The 21,285-nt window shown below is 41.7% G+C and overlaps 1 protein-coding gene across 1 annotated transcript in view; it reads left to right on the top strand.

The window, feature by feature from the left end:
- Exoc4 (exocyst complex component 4) overlaps positions 1 to 21,285 on the top strand; it is a 756,055-nt gene that overhangs the window by 700,094 nt on the left and 34,676 nt on the right. The window contains exon 17 of the mRNA XM_057763023.1: positions 1,159 to 1,318. Coding sequence (XP_057619006.1) covers positions 1,159 to 1,318 — 160 coding nt within the window. The remainder of the gene's footprint in view (positions 1 to 1,158; positions 1,319 to 21,285) is intronic.

The following is a 21,285-nucleotide window of genomic DNA, read 5'->3' as shown; positions in this document are numbered from 1 at the left end:
GGTTTTGGAGCCTGTCCTGGAACTAGCTCTGTAGACCAGGCTGGTCTCGAACTCACAGAGATCCGCCTGCCTCTGCCTCCCAAGTGCTGGGATTAAAGGCGTGCGCCACCATCGCCCGGCTTGACTGATTCTTTTTAAAATTGACATTTTTGTTGTTGTTTGTTTGTTTACCGTCCAGGTCCTTTATTTCTTTTTGTACTTTCATATACAATGGGCTCCAGCTGCTCATGCTCCTTTCTGTTAGATCTCACAAGGTGTGCTTCTCTGGGTGGAGCAGGTTGGTGCTTCAACTAAACCTGGGTGTCTTTGGTTTTCCTTTTCTTCTGATTGTTTTCCTTCACCCACTTCAGAAAGCTGTTTCAGCTCTTCGCATCCTTGGTGTGCTCAGTCTGCACATTAATTCTTTTGTTCACAGTGATGCCCATGGCATGCTGGATGACACTGTAGAAAACTCTTCTGGTTTTGCTGTGGTAACACTTATGGGCCTTCTTTTTTGAGCAGTATCCATTTCCTTGATGTCTACAATATCACCTTTCTTGTAGATTTGTATGTGTATGGCCAAAGGAACAACTCTATGTTACCTAAAAGGCCCAGAGAACATACAGTACGCACCCCTCCTTTCTCCCCCGTGTTTGTCATTTTGACGAGTTACTAGAAGACAGCTAATGATAGAAAGCCAGATATTAGCATTTTTGTTTATAGTGCTCAACTTAGGACTGATTTGCTTTTATATATGTAGGCTCCCAATTATGTTCAGAGCCAAATGTGTATTTTCTTCTGTTTCATGAGTAGAAGAGACCAAACATATCTCTCCAAATATCTGCACATACAGTACAGTTCCTTTATATGTCCTTAGCTTATAGCACCCTGGCTTTTTCTTGAAGCCCTTATGGTAAGACTTTAGGTAAGCATTACAATGCTGGGCTGGGAATATGCCAAATTTAGCTGACTACGGTAAGTTTCCCATTCGCAACTACTAAAACTGTGTAGAAGTATCATAAAATTATTGTAAGATTTGCTATGGCAATTGGGCTACATGTTTTCTTGAGTCATTTAAACCTGTGCAGGATGAAAAAGAACAATCGTACGTACAAGTTTAAGCAAGATGCCACTAATATATCTTTCTTGTCTTCTTGCTATACTGTGCTGACCCCTCAGGTCTGGGACACCTCATCTCCTGCATCCTCATTAATGGGGCCCAGTACTTCCGGCGTATCAGTGAGTCTGGCATCAAGAAAATGTGTAGGAACATTTTTGTTCTTCAGCAGAATTTGACCAACATCACTATGTCACGGGAAGCAGACTTGGACTTTGCAAGGTACAGGGAAATACTGGGCTAGGTTTCTTACTCTGAAGCTCATTGCCTATAATGAGCTGCTCTTTGCTGAAAACCTTATTTTAAAAAAACAAACAAACAAGAAATGTGGTTGGAGAAATAGTTCGGCAGCTAAAGCACTTGTGCAAGCAAGAGGACCAGAGTTTAAATCTTTTTTACTTTTATTTATTGTATGACAGAGGCAGGGAAGAGTGGGATAGGGGAGTGTACACCATAGAGTGTGTGTGGAGATAGACCAGAGGAGAACCTGTGGTTCTGTCCTTCCACCGTGTAGGTTCTCGCATTGAAATTGCGTCATCAGTCTTGGTGACAAGTGTCTTTACATGCTGAGCTGTCTCGCTGGCCTCAAACTTAAGTTTTTCATACTATTACATTGGTGACTTTTTACTGAGTGAAAGAGTAATATAAAACATTTCACAGTGAATGTAAGGTGATAATCCTTTGGCCTACAGATAGTGATATCTGGCCTATCTTTTCCTGCCTTTGCATATATGTAAACATTATAAACATATCTGACTTTTCACACATACACATGCATATGATTTCCCTTTTTACAAAATTGTGACTATGTTAACGTAACTTAAACTGTATTCCTTGCATTTTACCATATCGATAATAATCTTTGAAAACATGATTTTTTATACTAATGCTTCTAGAAAATATTACTTTCAATAATTGAACAAAATCCATGGTATAAATTAACAGGAGTTTGTTTTCTAATCACTTTGGCTGTCAGCAGTTTTGGTTTTGTTTGTCAAATGACAAATGACAAACAAGTACTGGGGTCAGCGTTGCATGTGCCTGTTCTGACGCTGTGCCTGTTCTGACGCTGTTTCTAATATGACCCAGTTGAGATCCATCCAGTTTTCTTCCAACAGGGAGAGGAGTCATTGCCCTTTTTCTTCTCAAGGTTTACTTCTCTCAATTCTTTTTTAAGATTTATTTATTATGTATACAACATTCTGCCTTGATGTATGCCCGCACGCCAGAGAAGGGAGCCAGATCTCAGTACAAATGGTTGTGAGCCACCATGTGGTTGCTGGGAATTGAACTCAGGACCTCTGGAAGAGTAACCAGTGCTCTTAACCTCTGAGCCATCTCTCCAGCCCCCACTTCTCTCAATTCTTAAGACACTTTTAAGACACTTTTTCAAATATTAGGGTTAAGTTTATTTTACTCCAGTTGGTCTCCACATTGTACATTAAATAATCAAAACTTTGGTGCTTTACTGACAAGTCAGGCTGTTTTGTAGAATGTGGATAACAGTACATTAGCAAAGCCCCCACTTTCCCCCCATGCTCTGTTACTTACAGTTAGGTGAATTAGTCCATAAACTTCATTTTTTAAAAGCCTTTATAGCTAGGAAAATGTTTGTTTTTAGTAGTCTGGAATATTTCTGCTTATTTGTTATTTCTGGTTTCCATTTGACTTTGAGATTTCTCTAGAAGTTCAGGGAAAATTCAAACAGTTTTTGGGTACTTAAGACAATTATACAGCACCGCGTGACTTTGACAGTGATGATGACATTTGTACTGGGGGCTCTTTGCTTTGAAAGTAGCCCACATATAAACCTTTTATGTTGTATCACTACCCATTTGCTTCTCTGCTCCTCTCTTCCCCTATATTTTTTTCTCTGTTTGCAGGAAAGTGTGTGTGTGTGTGTGTGTGTGTGTGTGTGTTCATTAAGTTCCATGTTTTAGGATAGATTTGGTGGAAAGCCTTCCTTGTTCAAATTAGAGAAACCAGGTGTGACTGAATGCTGCATTTATTTGGCCGCTCTTAGGGGAAATGATCTCATTATTGAATTAGTCTATCCATAATAACATTGACAAGGGGAAGTTAAGAACATGGAGGCCTGAGGGATACAAAGAGCCATTACTAATTCTCTGAGGAATATGATTCCTAAATTCAATCATCTTTTTTTAAATGATTTTTTTTTATTTAGCTGAAATAAGTAAATTAACACAGTTCTTGGCAGACAGTATGGGGCCCAAACACGTACTGAAAAAAACAGCGTCTGCATCCTGAGCACTGCCGAGGCAGCACTGAAATTGGCATCAGCGGCCGTGTTCCAGTGAGGGGCTTCTGCAGGATGTAATTGATGGCAACTAGTCATGCCTTTCACAGTTGGATTTCTGAGTTATGTCCAAGGAGTGCATAAAAGGTGAACATGACCACCATGGAGGGAGTGTCTAATGTTACCCCTGTTCTGTAATGGATGATGTAAGCTGGTATGAGCATGCAGCATGGATTCTTTGCTCCAGAAGATTCAGAGACCATCTCTCCTTACTAAATGGGCAGTTTCACAGTTTCCTCAGTGCTTGGAACAGAGTAAAAGATCACTAGACATGGTGAGAACGTGAGTAGATGCCAGCTCAAGGCTGATGAAGAGTTTATAAAATGTCAGCAAATATAGTCGACTTTCTATTCACTCATAAGGAACAAGAGTGTCTCAATTTTATAAAATAGAAGATAGTACCAAAAGTAGTAATGTAGCCCTGCCAGTCCATGCTCTCTTCCTTTCTTATTTGCGCTTATTCTCACGTGAACGTATTTTAGAGCCTTATTTTTTCCCCTCCTTTTTGAGGTAGGAGTTGGTTTTCTGAAATGGGCTCCATCAATTTTACCAAATTTGAAGCTGTGTAAAATAGATACCAAAATAGGCAGAATTAACAGAGTGCAGCAGTGTGCCTCGGTATTCCTCAAGCAGTGTCTAATCAAGCATGGATAACGGCATTTATGTTTCCAGGGACTCTATAGAAATGTTATCTTCTAACAAGTAATTAATCACCAGTCGCCATGCGTCAGAAAACTGACTTAACAAGAAGGTGTATAGCACTTGTGGGTTTTTTTTTTTTTTTCTGCAGCTGCCTTCCTGGCCAGTCAAAAATATAGCATCCTTCTGTACTAAAGAATTAATGGATATGGAATGATTCTACTTCTGCTGATTCTCCTGATAGGGCATGGCCGTCTATCTCTTTATACGTACTGCCCTCAAATCTCTACTAGGATGGATTAGGTGAGCAGAGAATCAAGACAGCCTGGACATTGCCAGGATTACTGAGGGCTCTGTCCTCCATGATGATGATCACTTCTGTTTTACTGTAGTTTTGACTCTTTATCCCACTGTTGATTTTTGGAATCAAAAAGAACTTCTGCCCAAGAAAATTATAGCAGATTAACTGGAAATTTTTGGGGTTTCTAAATGTGTATGTGTGTTTACATCCATCACAGCTCATCTGAACTTGAGCTACAGTGTTCATTTACAGAAAAAATCTACCAAAGCCACCACGGACCATGTGGTAGGAAGATAGAGAGTGCAGCAAGAGTGTAGCAAGGTCTGTGATAGAATTTGTCTTGCAGTCTTTGTAGATGAGGTGAAGCCCTTGTTCAATAAGAATACCCCAGAGTCCCCCCCCCCCCCCACCAGGTTCTCTCCTCTTCTCTTTCTCAAGTCTTTCTTCTTTTGGGGGTAGATAATAATTTGTTTGCATTTGGTATGGGTTTTGTTGGGTGTTTTTTGTTTGTTTGTTTGTTTGGTTGGTTTTGGTTTTTGTTTGTTTGGATCTCTATAGTTTTTGTTTGTTTGGGGGCTTTTTTTTTTTTTTTTTTTTCGAGACAGGGTTTCTCTGTGGCTTTGGAGCCTGTCCTGGAACTAGCTCTGTAGACCAGGCTGGTCTCGAACTCACAGATCCGCCTGCCTCTGCCTCCCGAGTGCTGGGATTAAAGGCATGCGCCACCATCGCCCAGGCAGGGGGGCTTTTTGTTTTTATTTAGGTTTTTGGAGATAGGGTCTCAATATATAGCAGTGGCTGGCCTGGAACTTGCTATGCAAACCAGGCTGCCCTGGAACTCACTGCTGTCTTAGTGCTGGCTTTGAAGGCAATTCGTTCTTTTGTTCTGCATTTCCCACACTGCTTTGCTTCTTGCTTTATGGCCACTTCCTTCCCCCTACACACACACACCATTTTTGCATTTCTTTAAACAAATGTCACCATTTAAACATCACAAAGAGAAGGAAATGAAAGCTGAGATTCAGAAGTGGCAAGGAACCCAATTCTAAAATAGAGAATAAAACATTTCTTTACATTATTATCCCTGTAGTCAGTGGACAGATACTTTTTGAAAGTGTGTCCTCTCTGGGTCATGCCCTGGAGGAACTTGCATTGTTGTGGGGCAAAGTATAAACTAATAGATAGGTAAACTGCAAAGTAATTCAGAAGATGAGTGTGTCAATTCTGATGAACCTGCATTTTTATGAGGCAAAATACAAACTAGTAGAAATAATGTAAAATGTGTCAGTTTTTCAGACATGCTGTTATAAAAAACCAAGCTTAGAAATGAAAATTGAGAGTGCCAGGGTATAATTTCAGTGTTCATGAAAGCCCTAGAGGGAATATGTGTTTAGTGTCTAGGGAAAGACCATGTAAGAAAGGGAGTCTAAGGATGCAGACGGGGGTGGGGGGAGGATGCTTGACTGGGAAAGCAGTAGGAAGGTGAGTGTGGCTAGAACAAGCAGGGAGAGGTAAGATCATAAATGTGTGCAAAGGAGCTAAGATCTTGAAGGTCATTGTAACGTCATCCACTTTTACTGGGAAGTAGAAAACTGCTAATGAGTTGAAGGCAGAAGAGTACCACAGTCTGAATCCTGTCTGCTCCTATGAAAATCAGCACTGGGGAGAAGTTGAAAGCTAGCACATAAACAGAAGGATCCATTAGAAAATAGCAGTTGTTCTTCAGATGAACAGCGGTGATCCAAACCAAGTCAGAACTGGGGAAAAGGAGGAGAGGTCAGCTAGGTTGCTCTCGATCTAGTCTAGACAGGGTGAACCAGTGACTCTGTTTTCTTCTGAGCAAGTCAAAGCAACGACTATTTAATGCCCTGAAGCAGACTATGGGTAAAGCTAGTTGAGCTTGGGTGGATGAGGGGGATACCAAGAGCTTGAGTTTGATACATTCAGTTTGATATGCCTCCTATAGATATGAATGGAGATAAGAGGAGGGGCTTGAGTAAGACACCTGGAGTATAGGAGAGTCTGGCCTAGAGAGAAGAGCTTGGGAACCATTAGCTTATACATGGAGTTTGAAGTCAGAAGACAAAAGTAAGAAGAGAGGTCTTGCTGGGAGAACAAGTAGAGAAAAAAAGATGCTGTCTGAGAACTGGACCTAGTGACTGTTTTGCGTTTGGATGCTGGGTGCTGAAAAAGAGGCAGCAGAGAGTGAGGGAACAGCTGCAGAGGAAGGTGAGGGGCTTGGGAAAGGAGATGTCTTGGAGTCCAGATGAGAGCTTGGAAAGGGTGCTTTGTGTCGAGTGTCGTTCCTGGGTTACATTAGCTCAGTGCAGAGAACTGGCTGCTCTTAGACTTGACCAGAGACTTAAAATATCTTGGTTTGTAGTCCTTCATCTTTCCTATGTAATTTGTCTAAAGTAGGCATCATCCTCAAGTGAAACAGTTTTTTCTTATTTTGTAGTAGCCTAGATGTGATTAGAACAAATGAAATGAAACCAAAATGTCTGTACTACAACATAATAAAGGGCATATTGTCAGACTCTCATTTATCAAGGTCAACATCAACATGCATGAATCATGTTCACAATATGTGGCTTTGATACCATGTGATGAAATTGGTACTTTACCCAAGCCCATGTTAACGTTCAAATCATGAGAAAGACACGAGAAAGATTCTTATGCAAGGAAAGCCATAAAATACTTGACTAGCACTTCTCCATAGCATTAAAGTCATTAGAAACAAAATAAATAAAAAAGTTATTGAAGCTATCTCAGCCATAAGGAGCCCAGGAGACATGACAGCTAAATCTGTCCTATCCTGGATGGGGTCTGAGAATAGAAAGAATGTGCAGTAAACACAAAGGAAATCTGAATGAAGTTGGACTGTAGTTGATGATGGCATATTAATATTGGTTCATTAGTTGTGATAAATGTGCCATACTAATATAAGATGTTATTAATGGGAATAATGAATATAAATTACTTGAGAAGTCTGTACTAACTTCTCAACTTTTTGTGATTCAAAACTATTATAAATAATAGTCTCTTAAATTGTTGTCAAAGATATTTATGCCATGAAGATCTACAAGTGGATGATACATGTTGAGCATGAAAAGATGGTCAGCATCCTTTGAAATTAGGGAAATGAAAACCAAAACCACAGTGATGTGCCACTCATACCCATAGGACTGCAACAGCTAAATAAAGAAGAAGGAAAAGAAAGACGTGAAAAGAGCTGGATCTTTGCTTAAGAGTACTGGTTGCTCTTCCAGAGGACCCAGGTTCAATTCCCACCATCCACAGAGTGGCTTAAAACCATCCATAACTCCAGTTCCAGGAGAGATCCAATGCCCTTTTCAGGCCTCTATGGGCAGTGCACACTCAAAGGGCAGACATACATGTAGGCAAACACCCATATACATAAAATCAAGATCAATAGGTTTTAAGTATTGAAAGGATTATAGAGAAACTAGAAGCCTCATTTATAATACTGGGAAAAGAAAAGGTGCAGTAGCTTTGAAAAACAGTTTATCATTTCTTCAAAACAGTTATCATATGACTCAATAATTCTACCCAAGAGAAAGGAAAAATACATGTATTCAAAATTTTCTACCCAAATTTCATAGTAATGCTATTCATAATTAACTGGTGGATAAACAAAATGTGATTCCATAAAATAGATATTATCTGGCCATAAAATAAGATGAAATAAGCCACATAATATATGATGAACCTTTAAACATGAGGCTAATTGGAAAGAAAGCTGGTCATGAATGACTACAGTGTGTGTGATTGTGTCAAATGTACAAAATAGGCAGATCTGTAGAGCTAGCAGTCACTACTGTTTTGGGGTTGTGAGGGAATGAAGATGTGGATTGAAGGGGGAATGACTAACATGTTCTAAAGTGGATTCTGCAGGTGGTTGTGCAACCCTATGAACATATTAAATGATCTTGAACTCTATACTTCAAATATGGAAATTATGTGGGAGCTGCATTATATTGCAGCGAGTTTTTTTTCTAATGTTGAGCTTTAAAGCTTTGAACATCCCAAATGATTTTATACTGAAAATGAGTAGCTCAGGTTTTATACTCACATTAATAGAGAACTTTGTCAAGGAAATATCCTATGCATTTTTGCATTTCCCTAATCATCCCGAGAGGTGAACAATCAAGGAAGGACTTATAAGGAAGTGATACCTAATTTTAATACCAAGTGGAATTATCCAGAGTTGGGGAAAGAGCCATTCAAGTGAGGGACAGTGAAAGATGAGGCCTACAACTCAAAACATATTCCTTATCATCTCCCCTGCCCTAATTCATTTCTTCTTATGAACCTAACATATTTTATATCTGCTTATCCATACCTTGTCTTTCCAAGTAGAATGAAAGTTTTATAGGCAAGGCTTCATCCCAGGACCTACACTAAATAAATGTCCTTAACTGGAAAGTGATTGCTGAAGGTGTGGTGTGTAGGTGATGAGTGGGCTTGGAGCTGGCTGGAATGGAAACACAGATGGGAAATGTGAAGGGCTTAAACTAGCTGGACTTAAGGAATGGCTAAATGGTGAAGGCAGGGAGCAGGAATTCAAGTGTGACTCTGGAAAGTCTGCATGAGCACAGCATCAGCAAGTAAGATGGGCACAATGGGAAGCCTGGGCTTGATGTGGGTGGGAAGGGTCTTCAGTCTAGCATGAGTGTAAGATGCCTGTGGGCCTGTGGAACAGAAATGTCTAAGGCACAGCTAGGAGCTTAACAGACAGGTGGGATTAAACAAGCAGACCAGGGAAGCGTCAGCATGGAGCCCTCTAAAGCTCTTAGAGAAGAGAAGCAAAAGACAAAGAACAGTCTGAGGAGGATCTGACAGTAAAGGGTGTGGGAGGGAAGGAGCTCCAGGAGAACATGGAAAAGGAAGGGCCCACAAGACAAGACAGAAAGAGAATGATACAAAAAAAAAAAAAAAAAAGCCAACAAGGCACACAGCCTAGCTATTGCCTGCTTTCTCCAACAATGGGCGTGGCCTCCTCCCTCCCAATGAAGACAAGTCCTCCACATCCCTGGTGAGGTCACCTACCCAGATTCTTCCTCAGAGTAACAGAAGGAGTTAGAAGGCCAGCCAGGACACCTAACATGCTAAGTGGGACCCTTGCTTTGTCCTTGAACTTTGTCCAGAAATGATCTCTGTCATGACTGAGAATATTGAATTCCTCCAGAGAGTGTTGGATGGGGCTTGTTATGAACATGTATTTTCTATAGGCTTGCTCCAGAGGGATGTTGTGGGTTTTGCAGGAAGGTTAAGTTTTCCTATCTGCAGTGACCAGGGCATAGCTTGCTAGAGAATTGGCGATGACACACTGCCACCTACTGGAAACACCCACGGCCGTCAGCACAGACCGTGATCTGATGTGACTTCAGGGATGGAGCTGCAACAGTGACTGCCTCCCCTTGCTTGGCCAGAAGAGAAATTTTGTTTCTGAGAAAAGAAGCAAAACGTTCTCTGCACTCTTCTCACCAGCCACTTTTAAGCCAGTTTTACCCTGCTGACAGTCATGTCTTCCTGGCTCCGGCCTCTTTTGCAAGTCTCCCTTTAGTGCGTCATTTGACCCTTAGCCATTTGGATCTATGATCAGATAAAAGCAGCTAGTCTTCCACAAAAAGTTTTCTTAATGAGGATGACCTCTAAAAGTTCTGGGAAGTGATAAAAAGCTAGCCCTGACTCCTAGCAGCCAGGAAAAGCTGGTAAGTGATGAGTTTTATAGCTTTTACTACCTAGTATAAAGAAAGGTACCTATTAATAAAATTCAGTCATAAAACAAAAGTGTGTATAATTTGATTTCTGAGAGTGTTTTCTTAAGGATCTTAAGTATATTTAAATAATGTTACTTTTCCTTAATTTATCCTCCTTTTGACTTTTGATTCCAATCTGCCTATATTATTTTCTTTTGGTCTTGCCTCTCTAAGTTTATTATACCTATGTAGATCCCATACATTGCAGCAACTAATTGTTCTCTAATTAATCATTTAATTGGGGCACTTTGCATGCAGGTGAGCATGCCTCGCCAGCCTGTGTATGCTCCACAGAGCGCCCGAGAACAATGAGTACTCCTAATCTTCCCAGAAATATGCCTGTCTGTAATTAATGTTTGAGTTCCCATAGACATGCCGTGTGTGTGAAGACCTTGATTAAATATGATTTCCCTAAATTATCCGTTCTTGTCATGATAATCTACAGTCAGTTTATAACTTAGGGTTCCTCAAGATTACTGGCAGACAGTGACAGTCTTTCCATTGTTGCTTATGTAACCCTGCCGATGAGGCCATGTTTTTACCAGGAAAGGGCTGAGTTAGACTGTTTTATGGCCACTTATTACTCTAGTAGAATTCTTACTAAAATCTGGAAGTTGACCCCTTTCTTGTTTTCTGAATCAAGATGTAGTGTTGAATTTTACATGCTTGAAATTCAGACGCACAGACCAAGGAGACAGTCCATTCAGTAAAGTGATTTAGGGTGTAGGACCTGAGTTCAATCCCCAGAACACATATAAAAATATCTTCTGAGTGTTTAGCGGCCCACACTTGTCATTCCGGCGTTGAAGAGGTGGAGACAGATTCCTGAGGCTTGTCCAGCCTCACTAACTTAATAAGTTCCGTCCTTTTCAAAAAGAAGTTGGATGACAACTGAGGAACGAGGTCTAAAGTTGTTGTCTAGACTAAATCACACACACACGCACACACACGCACACACACGCACACACACACACACGGGAAGTGCCCTCTGCATCCCTTCCTCTCCCTCTTTGCTTCCCCCCTTTCCTGAACTTGAAAGACCAAACCCCGATGCTGAAAGGAAGCCACATAGTCATGGTGAACAAAACAGCTTTGCTTTCAGGTCTTCCATAATGTGGGATATTGTTCTCTCTCTTTGTAATCTAGATTGTTCTGAGTATCTGTATTCTGAAATAAATGGTTTATGTGGTTCATTTTCACTTTTCCCTGCATTTTAATATTTTATTGCTCACAGTTTTTATTAGTACATTCTCCCTTCTCACAGAACCATAAAGTTCTTGTGACTAGTCACCAGGATTCTGTTTAGTGTTCGTTTCTGGGTGTCCACAGTTTGTCTCATAATTTTACTCTCTTCTTTGTAATAGGCTCATATAAATTGAAAGTATTTATAAACTTGTTCTGGGCTTGAAAATATATTTGTATACATGAATTTGTATTTGTTTCAGAAAGCATTCATCAACAAATGCAAATAGATTGCCCAGAAATAATTTTTATACCTAACCTTATTGACCTGTGGTAATAAAGTGCTTTCTCTAAAACAAGGGCAGCTCCTAAAAGACAATTGGATTTGGTGAAAATTATCTTCAAGGCTAAATTTATTACTTTTGTGTATGATAATGAAGATACACTACTGCAGTAAATAAAGTGAGGGTGCTTATTGTTGCTGTTCTATAGCTGAGCTGGGTGTGTGCACTGTACTGAATGCTTATTGCTGCTGTTCTATAGCTGAGCTGGGTATATGCACTGTAGTGAATGCTTTCTCCTCCTTGGTTCTTTAAGAATGTGTGTGTAGCTGTTATTATCACATCTTATAGATAAAAAGGGAGACATTTCAGAGGTTAAGCAAATTCACAGTTCATATAATAATAGATATAGGATAACACTTGGGGTACTGGACTTCAATAAACCATGTGAAATTAAGGCTATCATTTTGGTAAAACATCAGGTTTCTGTTTTATATATTTTTCAATTCGACTCTTAACGTACAAATATACTCTTTTCCTTTATCTTTTTCTAATTATGTTCCCCCCACTCATTTCTATGGCATTTGCTGACTAGATTTTTTTCATTAATATTCCCATTACATATATACATACATACATACATACATATATACATACATACATACATACATTCATGCATACATATACATACATACAGGTAGGTGGGAGAGAGAGAGAAATGTATAAATGCAGCTGTCTGAGTCCATTGATGTTGCTCATAGGTATGTATTTTTATAACTGATTAACTGGTATTAGATACCCAGATGCTGACCCCTGGGGAAGACTAATTCCCCCATGTCAGCAGTCATTAATTGCCTATAGCTATTCATCTAGGAGTGGGCTCTTGTGATATGTCCCTCATCCACACTGCATATCAAATGGTGTTCCAAGTCTTGTCAGCTTTCCTGTCCTTTAGAGAAGACAGGCTCCCAGCAGACATCCTGGCCCTCTGACCTGTACATCTTTCTGCCCCGTCTTCCATGATGTTTCCTGAGTTATGTTGGGGTTTCACTGTAGAGCGTCCACTAGTGCTGGACATCCCACTGTTATTTGTTCTTTGCTTTGTGACCAGTTATGGCTTGCTATAATGGTTTCCATCTGCTGCAAAAAGAGACTGCTTGATAAGGGATGAGAGCTACATTCATCCATGGATATAAGGCTAAGTATTTAGAAGGCAGGTAGAAATTAAATTGGTAATTTTAAATAGCTTTACTTAGCAATTTAAAGAGAGTTCTGCAGATTCCTCCCACCCTGACCTGTGTCACAGGGTTAGTTTAGCTCAGCCTTCCTCTATTAGCTTCCCAGATGCCTGTCATGGAGTAGCACTTGCTTACTGCCCTAGACCCTGCCTCAGTGCCAGAGCACCAATTAGAGCCAGCACTTGCTCATCCATTTTCCTGACAAACTTAGCCAAATGCATACACCTGCACTGCTAAGACAACAAGCAGCTAACAAGTGATTCCCAAAGGCAAGAGAAGGGATACTGGTTTCCATGGAGTCTTTGGACTCTGTCCCTAAAAATTCTAGATAGATGGTTGAGAGTTTACCTAGGCATCTATATGTAGCTTGAGAGTCCTCATGTGAATGGTTCCTGGACAGCCCAGGAGAAATACTGACCTGACCTCCCATCTTTTGAAATCCATACAAATCCTTCTATCAAAACCCACTCTATTATTCTTGTTTAAGGCATGCTCATGTTCTCCCTCTCCCTCACTCTGTTTCCTTGCCCTCCTTCCACTACCACAAAGGCAAAGAAAGTCAAAATGACTAAAAGTGCTAACCTGGATTAAGTTAAATATCCTTGAAACTAGCCTGCAGGGCATTCACGTTATTGTCTTCTGCATCTGTGTGCAGAAATGAAGACAGTCCGAGTATGTGCCTGGAACACTGGAGTTGAGTAAAGGCCTCCAGCCAACAATGGCCTGACATAGGTTTTACAACTTTGTGGTGGTGGCAAAGTATATCTAAGCCTGAATTTCTGTTTTTCTGGTACTTTGGGGGGATGGGTTCATGCTCAAGATTTCTCCCAAGGCTTCTTACATTCAGCAATTCTGTTTTTCACTTTGAGTAACATACTCAGTAATGTACCTGAGAAACAAAGCACTATTGAAAAGCAGAGATGGTGTGTCATGACTCTGCCCAACTGGAGGTGAGTGTTACAATTACAATTAAGGCTGGCTAGGCTAAGTGAGCTATTACAAACCATTAGTTAGTATAGCAAATGCATTTGCATCTTACAGTACAATTGATTCATGGGAGCATAACTCTGTTACAAGAAAAGATGTGTCTATTTCATTTGCCTAGTGGGTGACTAGCAAATTTAGCCCTTAATCGTTATATGAACTTGAGTGAGTGATCTCCGCTCTTTTGGCTGAAGTTTTTGCATCTATAAAATGATTTTGACTAGATCAGCTGTCACATGACATACACCAGAGATGGGATTCAGAGGCTTGGTGCTCTGCTTCTGCCTCTAGTTCTTGAAAGAGGTTATCAAAGAAAAGCAGTCCATTCCGGTCTGCTTCCATAAAGAAGCCGAAGATTTCTGAGAGCTGCAGTTCTTTACTGGCTCTCCAACTAATGCACGTGTGAATTAATTAATTAATTAGGGAGGAAGTCGTATAGGCCTGTGTCTATCCATAGTCAAAACCGTGCACGTAGCATTTGCTCAAATACCCGCATAAGAGCAAGACAGATAGATACACCCGGCGGTAGCTACTCCCTGCCTATGACCTATAAAGGTCTTAGTAGGCTCCAAACAGTAATTGACAAAATAAACATAAATGTCACATCCACCGAAGTTCTTCGTCTGCTGTGCTGTGCTTTTCCAGCTGATGGAAAGGTTTTATTCAGATCAGCCACTGCACTTTTCCCCCGGAGGCACTCTTAATCTTTGTGTTCTAACCTTTAAAGACACAGGCTTCAGTTGCTGCTGTAATGATTTCTGTTGCTTGGCATCTGCATGTTCAGATTCCTCCAAAGAACTGTGCCTTCTATTTTCCTCACCTGCAGATGGAGTGAAGTGAGAGAAGCCCAAGAGGGGGTAGGAGAGGCCAGCACTTGATTCCCTTCCCTGTCTCGATACCCGGAGTCGGGAAGATGGATCAATGGCCCCAACTTTTGAGCAGGCCTGAGCACTGTGCCTCACTCCCCTTTAGGCATTCTGTTTCACAGAGAAGCTGATTAAATTTTTTGGAGGTATCGGGGATGGGGGAGGAGGGGGAGGCTGGGGATTTTTAGTGGCTAGAGCTTTTTATTGACAACATTAAAGGCTTCGTGATATATTCGACCAGAAATTAATTACAGCCCAGTTCCCCACTTCTCCCTTAGGTGACAGTCTTCTGTTGATGCGTGCTGCTGTGAAAGTAATAACAGGTTTCAAATGTTTGTGAGAAACATAAAGTAATTACTTGCGGTGGTAAATCAGTCATTTGAAGCCTCTCAGCTTCTCTCTGCTCCGTGGATGTGGCAGTCTGTCTGTTTTCTTTTGTTAACTTTAATTATGGGGTATAGGAATTTTTTTTCCAGAAATTTGGATTTTTTTTTTCCATTTCTTGGTTTTCTTAGTTCTCCAGGGACTTAGGTATTGAAATGATAATGACACCTAAATAGCATTTGAACAAGAGAAGCATATGTCTGCCAGGGAGCTGATTGCCTTAGTTAAAAGCTCTGTAGCTATTGGCTAGCAGCTATTGGCCAACTCCCCTAATGAGCCTCTGCTATGTACCCGGTGCTGTGCAGAAGGGTGCATTGGTTCTCAGGAGTCCTCGGCTTCTTTTCACCAGAAACAGTGCTCTCTTAAACCACAGCCTGGAGTTGTTCTTCCCCTGTTTTAAATGAAAAGTAACACAGGTTTCCAACAGTTCTCGCAGCTTCTTTCTTCAGCCCCTCCCTTCCACTAGGACCTGTACTGATCAGCTTGGAAAATCCTGACCTCTCAGTTTGCTCACCTGGGCAAAGAGAGAGATTCCTTTTGCCAACTGTGTATAGGGGCCCTCACCAGGCAGATGTGTCACGGGGAGTTCACGCTAACCAACATAAAGTGTCAGCACATGGCAGCATCCTGAAGTTGCACTGAAGTTGACCAAACCCTAACAATATGAGCCATTCATGTTCACATGTCTTCTCAGTGGAGCTTGGTATTGTGCTTTCCTGTCCTGTCTAATCTGCCCTGCCCATTCCTGAGCAGCGATTGCTAGGTCCTAGTGAGATGCTTGCCTTATCTCATAGACCACACCTCCTTTCTTGAAATGGTAAGTTTATTCTTCTTATTTATGATCAGAACCAAACATGAAAACAGAATGGTGCTGACGGGGGCTGTAGAACCTTTTCATTGCAGTGATAACTGGAATGTGTGATGTTTTCCCTTGAGTGGAGAAAACCTCTCCATCAAGGAAAGGTATGACTACATGGAGATACTTGAATCATTGATAGAGTTTACTGTATCCTGTCAGTGGTAAGCCAGCATGATACTCCAGCATGAACAGTATATCCCCTTTCCCTTCTATACCTCTGTCAGAACATTTCACGTTTTCTCTATACCCTGGATAGTAACAATAGAGCTTAAAATAAGTATTTGGTATTACTTTGTTACTGCAGGTCTATTAATGACAGTGTGGATTAAGCACATACTTTGTGGAAGGCACCCTACTTATGTGATTTGCATGTGTTATCTCAGTGAAGCCCATACTAACCTGTGTGCTTAGGAGTTAGCTTTAGCTTTTTCTTTCTTTTTCCTTTCTTTTTTGCAAGTGGAAAAAAATCAGGTCTGTGAAAGAGTAGCACAGGATCTAAACTAGTGGTAGATGGCAGGACCATGATTCACTGACAGGTCTGCCTGCAGCTAAGTCATGTTAGATGGCTTATGGTGATGCGCTATACTTCAAGAAGACAACCACAGCCCTGGTGCCTTTACTGACTCTACTAAACAGTGGTGATGGGGTGTTCCTAGTGCTTAAGTGAGGTGTGTAGTAGCCTTTTCTCGTCCCCGAAAGAAACTGGAAGGAGACAGTGGTCAGAAGGATAGAGGGATGTAATGGCAAATAGTGATCATGAGCTTGACTGGTTTTAGAGTTACCTTGGGGAGAAACCTCTGGAAATGTTCGTGAGATCATTCCCAAAGAGGTTTACCCGAGGAGGGAAGACCCCCTCCAAATATAGGAGCACCATTCTGCTGACTGGATAGAAGGGAGAAACCATGAATGCCAGCACCAAGATGCTTTCCCCTTTGCTGTGGAGGCAGTATAACCATCTCACACTTCCCCGCCAAACAGTGAGCCAAAGTAAACCCTCTTTAAATTGCTTTATTATGTGTCTACTCCTGCAATGAGAAAAAAAATAATGCAAGGGTAAACAAAACACATTCAAAAGATTATGAGAAATGATTTTAGCATAACACCTAAGTTCAATCTTGAAGTGACTACCATCATTGATGAATCAAATGAGACATGAAAGGGTATGAGATCTCAAAAGGGCCTGATATTGCAGCAGCATTGACAGTGTCCAAGTCAGGGAGGACACTGAGCCAGGTGATCTGAAGAGAGCGAGGCTGCCACCAAGAGCAATTCCCAAAGAATCAGTGAACTCCTGGTGTATGGTAGTAATGGTGACAGCTGATTCTCAAGGACGCTAGTGTTTCTAGTCTAAATCACAAGGAACTATGTCTTTTGTTTTACCAGTAATAAACCAAGTCTCTTTTAAAAGAAGAATGCTACATATGATTGACAGAATTGCTTAGCGCCTGGGTTTGGAAAGAGGCAGAGTTTGCCTTCTATCTTAAAAACCTAGAAATCAAGGCCTGAATCCTGTATGGAATCCAGTCTAGAGCAGTTGAGTGCACCTACTGCAAACTCTGGTCAGGCAGCTGGACCCTCAGAGCACAGAGCAACTTTTGGTTAACTGGTGGTAGCAGCAACTGTGGCTATGGGATGCTGGAACAGAGCAAGACATGGCCCTCCCTCTGCAGCAGCAGTGCTAACTTCAAAAATGCATTTTGAAGTTATTTGATTCTAGCTGCTACCTGGATTGACTTATTCTTGCTCACTTCTTAAGTCCCATTCTTTTGGAACTATGAGTTTCCCAATGTCCTTTTAATAAACCCTTCTCTAACTGAGGACTCTGACTATGGCATGCATATATATATATATATATATATATATATATATATATATATATAGTCAATAATATAATGCCCTTATAAATAACTATCAAGAATTTTCTTTTTCTTAAAGAGCAAAATGGACTTAATTGTACCCATAAAGGTTGACTATCCAACCAAAACTTAATTTTTCAATCTACACATTTATTCCTGTTGTCATTTCTGTGTAATAAATCACCCCATTTACTCAGTACCTACAAAACCACCAATATCCATTCTCTTGAAACAGCTGTCACTGAAGTCCATCGTAAACTTCTGTAGATAGCCTGGCCTTTCCAGTGGCTGTAGTCTGATGGCAGCGGGGCTAAAATGTCTGGAGTGGCTTGCCTCACGTGTATGGTGGCTTGCTGGGGCTAACTGTAGTTCCGGGCTCAGCAGGGATGCAGGGTCCTTAGGCCCCCTCTCCCCTTACACTGTCTCACAGTGCCTCCTTCTCCATGAAGCTTTCACATGTCTATTAGGGCACCACCCCCTGACAGTGTGGGCTCTGAAAGCATGAAGCAGAAACCACTAGGCTTCTATGAAGCTTGAGCCCCACTACCTGCACCAGGTCACTTCTACCATTCCTGAGCAAGTCACAGAGCTTGCCAGGTTTACCATAGAGGGGATGAAATGAAGGCATAATGGTGGGAGACATGGCTTGTTAGGGTTTATCTTTGTGCAGGGTCCAGGTCAGATACCCTTAGCTCAGCCAGGTACGGTTAGACCCACCCAATGTTTTTGTCAAGACTCTTTCAGTTTTATGGAATAAAAACCTAATTCAAAGTCCCTTAAGCCAAAAGGAAAAAAAAATTGTATTAAATCATGAAACTGAGATTTACAAGAAATAGTTGGTTTTAGCCTTGCTGTTATCCCAGGATTCTAACTATATCAGCTAGACTCCTTTTCTTCCCGCATCTCATGCATTTATTCGAATCTACTTATCTGTACCACATAGCCTGTCTTCCCGTGGTGGCAAGATAGTAGCCAAAATGCACATTACATGCATAGCTTGAATTCAAGCAGTTACCTTCTCTCATCAAAGGCACAGAGCAAGTCCTTTTTCCTCTCTGTGTCCATTTCTGAACAAGTTGCTAGAAGCAGGCAGGATGTGCACCGTGGTGGGACTGGCCAAGTTCACGTCTGATGTGGAGTCTGATTAGTCTAACCTGGACCTCAGAGAACACGCTCCAAAGATAAGGTTCAGTCACCAAGCAAGAGGGACTGATGCCAGGCACACAGGAAGGAGCCATGAGGCCACACCTAGCAGCGGTGTGCTGCATGGACACAGTTTAGCCAGAAAAGGACACTAAAGCGCAGACTGGGTTGATGCATCGTCAAAGGCAACACGTGCTTCAGAGCAGTCACATTTAGTGTAGTAGGAGCTGCGGGTTGCATTCCTGCCACAAGGCTCCCGGCCGCCCGGCTAGCTTATGCCCCGAAATAACAACACACAAACTGTATTCATATAAACACTGCTTGGCCCATTTCTATTAATGTGTGTAGCACCACGAGGTGGTGACTTACCAGGAAAATTCTAGCCTACATCCATCTTGGGTTGGAGCTTCATCGCGTCTGCCTTGGAGAGCAGAGGCATGGCGTCTGCCTGCTTCCTCTTCCTCCCAGCATTCTGTTCTGTGTACTCCACCCACCTATGTTCTAACCAATCAGGCCAAGCAGTTTCTTTATTAACCAATGACCTTCCTCCATCAATTTAGAGAGGCTTTTCTCTCTTTATTTTTTCTTTTACAATTTCTTTTTTGAATCTTTGGGAATTTCACACCACACACCCTAATTCCATTCACCTCCCAGTCCCTCCATATCCTCCCCTCACCCCAGCAGCGCCTTCCCCCACCCAGAAAATTTTAGAATATCAAACAAAAACAAAAGGAAAAAAACAAAACAAAAGCCCTCTTTGCTCCTCCATCTTTCCCATCTCTCTAATACCTCTTTATTTGTTCTGGTGGTGCTGGGGGCCTTGGTATGTCCCACAGTACACCCTTTGTCCAGTCAGATTTGCTGTCCAATGTTCGTGGCAGTGAATCACTGGCATGGTTCAAGGCCTCTGGTTTCCCTGGATCCTCACGGGAACTCCACTCAGATATCCCCAAGTCGTGGAGACCCTGCAGTTGTCATTCCCCAGGACCAGTCCATTCATGAGCTCCGCCAGATCCTAGATGGGGTAGATATTAGGGTGGGCCGACCCCAGGCTTGTCTGTGGGTCAGTCTGCACCATTGGGGCCACCCCCCTCAGGTAGGCCCTCAGGATCAGTTCTTCCTCCCCCCCTCCCTGTGGGGTGAGGGGTGGGAGGGGGCAGCTCTCCCATGAGGGTTCGGGGTCAGCTCAGAGAGAGACATTTTTATGGAAAGAAAGAGGATGCTGGGTACACTGTTCAGAGTTGATTGAAGAAATTCAGGGACGTGAAGAAGCATGTTTGGAACTGTACTGTAACAGTTAAGACTGAAAAGGAAGGAGGATAAAATAGACAGAGGAAACGCTGGTGTGAGTTTCCGGGGACCCTTTCAGCAACCGTTTCTCTACAGCTGGGGCCCTGACTGCTACATATGCACACACAGCAAAAGCCTGATCTTTCAGATTATGCACTGTAAGGAGAGCTTTCCCCTAATGCCATAAAATAGAATTTGCTAAGTGTAATTTGGGGGTTTCTTTATCTGCCTTTCTAACACTGCGAGACCTGTAGGAGAAATCAAGAGTTGGTCGATTGTGCTGTGTTACACGGTATTGTTTCAGATTCAGTCAATTCCAAGAAACATAAAATTAACCCTGAATGTGACAAGTGAGTGTTTCAAGGTTTGAGAGGCTCACACAAAAATAAAGCGTTTGAGGTGATTGCTGTCAAAGAAAAGCTTTTTCCAAAGTGTATTCATTTTTTTTGTCCTCTGTCACTTTGACTAACAACATATACTTAAATTACCAGAAATAATAGTTTCCTGTGTTCTAGCCCTCCTGTGAAGCTGAAGGCTGCCAGGAATGTGAATTCATTTAACACCTCTCATGAGTTAAGGAAGTAAAATGCAAACTCCTCCTCCTACCTCCCATTATATCCTCCCCTTTCTTTCTCCTCCGCCAACAGATCTTCACTCCCCCAGTATTCCTGCATTTAGTCTGTACTGAACTTATTCTAGTACAGGAAAGTTTTCTTTCTCTTTCTTCCATGGAATCTTTTTCTTCTGTGAAACTTGCTTTCATGGCTTAAGAACAGTTTGTCTCTTTAAAAAAAAGAACAATTATTTAGTTATTTGTGTGTGTGTGTGTGTGTGTGTGTGTGTGTGTGTGTGTGTGTGAAGAGCTGTTTTACCTGCATTTCTGTTTGCATACCACATGTATGCCTGGTACCTACAAAAACCAGAAGAGGGTGCTAGACCCCCTGGGACTGGAGTTACAGATGGTTATAAGCAGCCATTTAGGTACTGGGAATTGAACATAGGTTTTCCAGAAGAGCAACCAGTGCTCTTGACTGCTGAATCATCTCTCCAGCTGCTCAGTTTGTCCCTT

Source organism: Chionomys nivalis, chromosome 1 (assembly GCF_950005125.1).
Source record: "Chionomys nivalis chromosome 1, mChiNiv1.1, whole genome shotgun sequence".
In the NCBI taxonomy this organism is placed as follows: domain Eukaryota; kingdom Metazoa; phylum Chordata; class Mammalia; order Rodentia; family Cricetidae; genus Chionomys; species Chionomys nivalis.
The sequence above is the reverse complement of the archived record's forward strand: the minus strand, read 5'-3'. Positions and strand labels throughout refer to the sequence as shown.